This window comes from Propithecus coquereli, unplaced genomic scaffold, assembly GCF_000956105.1.
Source record: "Propithecus coquereli isolate 6110/MARCELLA unplaced genomic scaffold, Pcoq_1.0 Scaffold324, whole genome shotgun sequence".
NCBI lineage: Eukaryota > Metazoa > Chordata > Mammalia > Primates > Indriidae > Propithecus > Propithecus coquereli.
The window spans coordinates 446,828-452,984 of NW_012148886.1; the positions used below are offsets into that span (position 1 = coordinate 446,828).

Consider the following 6,157-nt stretch of genomic DNA (forward strand, 5'->3'; position numbering starts at 1 on the left):
CTTTAGAAAGTCTTTGTCATGGCATCTAGACAAAAGTTTTACCAAAGTCTAAGCAAAACACATCTGTGAACTTTCTTCTTAACTTCTTACCCACTTGCCTATGCATAAAGTTTTATTTAACACATTAGTTATACACGATAGACTCTTGCTGAAACCTGACGGGTAATCTTTAAATGTTCTTGATCCTATTTTTCCAGCATGAATGATTCTGGTATTGTAATGAGTCCACTTAATTGTAGTTTCCCAGGTTCTCTCTAGCATCCTGTTCTCCAGTTTCCTGATACAATAAGTATTTGTTACATAGTTGGTCTAATTTTCTAGGGGTCCTTTAAAATACAAAGGTAAACGTGAAAAATATTTCTGAAACTAGTTTCTTAAATTAACTAGGCTATCATTAGAATTGGCTCTATGGTATAGATTTTTGAGATGTCCAAGTCATGAGGTAATTTGAGAGAAACTTTTCCTATTAATGGAAACTTTTCCATTAAATAAAGATTTAATGAATTCTTAGTCTGTAAGCAATTCTGTTTCTACTTTTGAGAAACCCACTGACTAGCTGCAATGACTAGTCTTACTCTACATGGGTTTCTCCCTGTGATATTTATTCCTTAATTTTTTTGAGAATTCTTGCAATGGAATCTCAAAGTTTTCTTAACAGGGAGTACATGCCTAGTGAACCATCATGCTGTGGGCTCTGAACATGCTAAAACATTTGCATTTTCAGAAAATATTAACAGAGAGCACTTTGTTTTTCTGCCTGTACATATCTCAGGTCTCATCTCACACTATGTAGGCATTGTTGATTGCTAACTGAGTAGCTACGTGGCTATTCAATACTTACTCCTTTTTAAAGTTCCAAATGACCAATGAATGTTCAATAATGACCACCCTTATGTATTTCCACTTTCATATATCAAATTAGACACAAAGTAGCCTGGAGATAATCACTCTCTGCTGCTTCATAATATAAGGGTTCAAAGTCATTTTAACAAGAGCATGAAAGGGTATATTAATATGCTTACCCCATCCAAGACACAAAAAGCGTTTCCGTATAAGCCGTGTCCTGATTTTTCCAGTTACAGCCATATATGATTGCCACGCCTCAGTCAAAACCCAACAGAATGAAGCCAGGAAGAAAAAGTGCAAAAATGCAGTGGTGGTTGTACAGATGCTCTGTGGAAACAAACAAAAACAGACTCACACTGAACCTATTTGGGGTGAGTGATCAGGAAATCATGTGTCCTTCAGAGGATTGTTAATTTTTGACTCATTGTTTTTATTTCAAATATCTACCTCTTTTCTAATTTACAGAAATTAGAAACCCTATACTCTTTATGCTGTGTTCAATATCTATGGTAGAAAAATTATATATCCTAATTCCATTTGTGCATTCAGTTTTTTTTAAAGAAGAGAATTCTGAATATAAATTTGAACTCAAGGGAGATTAAAATTACTGCTTTACTGGAATTTTTTCCTTGAAATATAATTAAGAGAATTGTGGGTTGTTTGTTTTTTAGTTTAAGTTACAGACATCTTGCATAATTATTTTGGCTACATTCTTTATTCTTCCTTTTTAACTGATTTTTTTTGTTGTTGTTTCATCTGTGTTGATGTTAAGATTGTATTGCAAGTGCAACAGCCTTTCAAATGGAAAAATTACTTTGCTTTTTATATGTGTGTAATATTTAAGATATAACAGCAAAGTACAAAAATGAGGTTTGGCTAATAGCCTAGTACAAAAATAACATATGTATTTTAAAGTACTTAATACATTGCTTCTCTGTTATTACATTGCAATGCGTGTCTTAATCAAATCATTTGAAAAGCTAATTGACTCACTGGCAGGGCACAGCTATGATTTTATAGATATTTTTCTTCATGCAACTTAATCATTTTGAATGTGCTGACCATTAATTGTAACACATCTGCAAAATATCAGCAGCTTCATTTTGGTAAAGGTTGCTACTTTTTTCATAATTGATATAATTTCTTTGTGTAAATCTTGCTGAAATGCAAGTCTTTATAAACCAGAACCAGTAGCAAAACTAATTTCTTCCTTCATCATTCTCAGTCTTGCTGTTTTCAAAAACTGAAAATGTCAATACAAAGATAGTAGAATTAAATAAAAAAACAAACTCAATACAAAGAAATAAAAATATAACTCCTATCTTCCCACTTCTACCCCAATCCACTGCTCATGCTGAACATCTTATTAGAATTTTTATTTTTTTGGCCCAAATTATTCATATTATTTGTTTATTCCATTGAAATTTGCCAGACAATAATTTAGCTTTCCAGTTTTTCTAATTCTTTAAAAGGAACTTTTGCATGTTTATCTCACCAGGTTGTTTTAATGATGAGAGAGAATGTATAGAAGCTGAGTAGTACTGTGCTTGGTATATAGCAAGTGCTCAACCAATTATGACTATTATCCTTATTATTATAAGCAATGCTAAAAAAAGGTATTACCATTTTTCAGCATGTGGTCCCTTATTTAATGTAGTACTTAGATCTACTTAGCACTTAAGTCGATGCTTACAAAGATGATAAAATCATGGGTTTCTTGAATGCTCTTCCTCATACCTATGCTCCCATCTCAGGTATAATGTAGCAGCTCTAACCACTTGTAATTCCTCTTATACTTGAGGCATTGAGACTCGTTTTTTCCCAAGTTAAGGTTTAAATATCTGCAGGCTTACTGCTTTGCTCATTCTTGATCTGTAGTCCCTGATCTCTATTTGAATTTCAAAGATAACTCTTCTATTTAATATCCAAAGACTATTTACCATTTCCAATTCACATGTCATGTCCTTCCACCAGTTCCCTTCATCTCAATTTTATGTGCTTGCAAAGCTATCCCTTCTTTATTTTAAAACTATCAATAAAGAGTTATATAAAACACTGTAAAAATGTTGAAATGTTAGACTCTAAGTCCTGGATGCATTGAAATGTCATACAAAATAATGAAGTGCACAATGTCTAAACACAGAATTTTTAAAATTTGTTCTCTCTATATTGTGTTTGTTACTTTGGGACTTGCTGGTATTCACTTTAGTTCTAACACAAACTGAAGAACATATAATTTGGGGCTACTGACATTCATTTCAATAATGCATGTCTCTCTGGACAATAATATGGCCACAGCCTGTGGCAGGAAATGTATTGTAACTAAAGAAGTAAGGACTATTTCTACAGGCAGTAGAGTTCGACCATGGCTAGACAAATATTCATGTATGTCTTGAAAGTGCTCCAAATACGAAGGTAAGCTGTCTAAAACTAAAGGATGTGCACATGTGAACCCTAAAGACATCTAAAGTCACAAAACTAACCTTATATGAAGAGTACAGGAAAATCTATGATTTTGAGAAATAGAGAAAGTGAGTCACATTTTGCTTCATCATCATGTGACGAATCAGTATAAAATCACTTAACACAATGAAACACGTGTATTGTTTTGATATGTTTGCTAAGTTGTAACAATGCACGTAGTCTTTTTAAAATATCACTTTTATAAATAGGAATTTTTAAATGAACTTTATGATTTTCCACATATGGCACGTCAACTTCCACAAGATTGGCCTTTCTAATGTTCCAGACTCAGAAGTCTTTGATCTTGTCTTTTACATAACGTAAATCCCACATCAGCAAATTCCCAAAGATTAACCATCCTCAGTACTAGGGCTTTTTTTCACTGAGACACCTCAAACTCTGATCGTCCTTTTCTATAAACAGGCTTATATTTTGGTACCTTTTCAATTACGGATACCACTCGATCCACTGTTGTGACCTCTGGTCTTATAGCTTTTCCTCATGCAGCCTTCACGCATACACTCTTGACTGCCACGATAGCTGAGTGCTCACAGTTCACCACTACAAACGTGAGACTTACTAGCACCTCAAGTTCATCATCCAGTTCTGATCTATCCGCTTTGTCAAAACCCAATATGGCCTCATCAGTGTTACAGCTGATGAGTATAATTGACAAATATTGCAAAACTTAAAATGGATTTAAGTTGGCACACAGAGCACTGTTTTTTTTTTTTTTTTGAGACAGAGTCTCACTCTGTTGCCCGGGCTAGAGTGCCATGGCGTCAGCCTAGCTCACAGCAACCTCAAACTCCTGGGCTCAAGCAATCCTTCTGCCTCAGCCTCCCGAGTAGCTGGGACTACAGGCATGCGCCACCATGCCCGGCTAATTTTTTCTATATATTTTTAGTTGCCCAATTAATTTCTTTCTATTTTTAGTAGAGACGGGTCTCGCTCTTGCTCAGGCTGGTTTCGAACTCCTGATCTCAAACAATCTTCCTGCCTCGGCCTCCCAGAGAGCTAGGATTACAGGCGTGAGCCACTGCGCCCGGCCCAGAGCACTGTTTATACCTGTCACCCTCATACCCCCGGCACTCCAAATCCTTAGAGACAGCAGACAAGATTTCTCAAAATAACCGGAAAAAAAAAGTATAAACTACTAGAGACTGTGAGAAATCCCATAAAAATGAAGGCATATGAGAACAGATTAAAGATGGATACCATATCCCAAAGCTAGATGTTAGGAGCAGGAATTAAGACATGGAAAGTAGAGAAGAGTTAGGATACATGGATGACACAGCAGTTCTGATCTATGTTTAAAAGTACTTCCCAAAGGAAGAGACAGAGAACATCGGGGGAAAGATAGCATTTAAAGAAAGAACATGGGGAAATAACTCAGCACTTTAAAAATTCTTCTGGCTGTGGGATAAAAATGAAACACAAGCACACAGAGATATATTGTGATGAAATACATGAACATTGAGAACAAAGAGAAAAATCTTAAAAGCTGTCAGAGAGAAAAGAAAGATTACTTACACAGAAATAAGAATCAGATGACATCAGATTCCTTGTGAGCAACCCAGGATACAAGAAGGCAGTGGAATAATATCCTCAATGTTCTAAGGGAAAATAACTTTGAAGATAGAATTCTACACTCAGCCAAACTATTATTAAAGTGAGAGGCTGAAATCAAAATATTTTTAGAATTGAAAGGAACTTTGAAGTTTATTACCTCAAGACGCTCTCTGAAAGAATTGCTAGATGATATACACCATTAATAAGAAGAACTTCAAAAGCAGGGAATGAGATAAAAGATGTGATCAATATTAAAAAAGTAATAAAATCTATTAAGTACAAATAACTGTTTAATGTACACAAATATAAATATAATTGTTAAAATATAGCCACCCGGATATAAAACGCAAAATAATATCTGAGAGGGTTAAAAGATGAGAGGGATGAGTGTTGCAAGGGAGCGGAGGAAAATAAAAGTATTCTAAGCCTTTTTGGTGTTTTTTGTTCTCAGGGATATTAGAGATACTGATTAACTCAAGATGATAGAAAAATACATTTGAACATTTATGGTAAAAATGTTAAAGTAATGATAAAAAGTAGAAAAAGTAATATATTTTTAAAATAGAAGAAAAACTAGAACTAAGAAAAAGTCTATCCATCCAATTAAAGGTGGGCAAAAGGACAAAAAACTAGGAAACACGATAAGTAGAAAAAAATAAGAAAATAAAAAGAATTCCAGACATATCAAAAATCACAATAAATGGGACTGCTTTAAATTCACTGGTTAAAAGTTAGAAACTTTCACATTGGATTTAAAAAACTTCTAATTCCAGTAATTTGTTTTTAAGAGACATACCTCAAACCCTATGACACAAGAAGACTGAGAATAAAGAGAAAGAGAGCTATATGCTAGGCAAATGTTAATATGTAAAAATCAGATGTCACAATGTAAAATTGGGGAAAACATTAAAAGGGATGAAATGGAAGTTTTCATACTGATAAAAAGAGCAGGCCACAAAGAAGATTCAGAAGTAACATATCTCTATGGAAACAATAACAATTTTTCAAAGTATGTGAAGCAAAAACTGAGAAACTATAAGGATAAACTGTCAAACTAAAATTATAATGAAGGACTTAGCATATAGCTCTCAGAAAGCCACAGAAGAATAATGATAATATGGCAGATTATAATAACAAAATCAACACAAGTGATTAATATTTTCTTTGCAATATTATACATAAAAAGCAAAGCATGTACAGTTCTTTAAAATATCAATGAAGTATTAATATTTACAGAAGTTAACTAGTCTTAGAACAAAAAGTGAAATAAAATGCA

At 33.8% G+C, this 6,157-nt stretch overlaps 1 protein-coding gene across 1 annotated transcript in view; it reads right to left on the reverse strand.

The window, feature by feature from the left end:
- The window catches only part of ADGRB3 (adhesion G protein-coupled receptor B3), an 871,792-nt gene that overhangs the window by 68,994 nt on the left and 796,641 nt on the right, over positions 1-6,157 (reverse strand). The window contains 3 exon segments of the mRNA XM_012650418.1: positions 1,023-1,173; positions 3,890-3,965; positions 4,378-4,432. Coding sequence (XP_012505872.1) covers positions 1,023-1,173; positions 3,890-3,965; positions 4,378-4,432 — 282 coding nt within the window.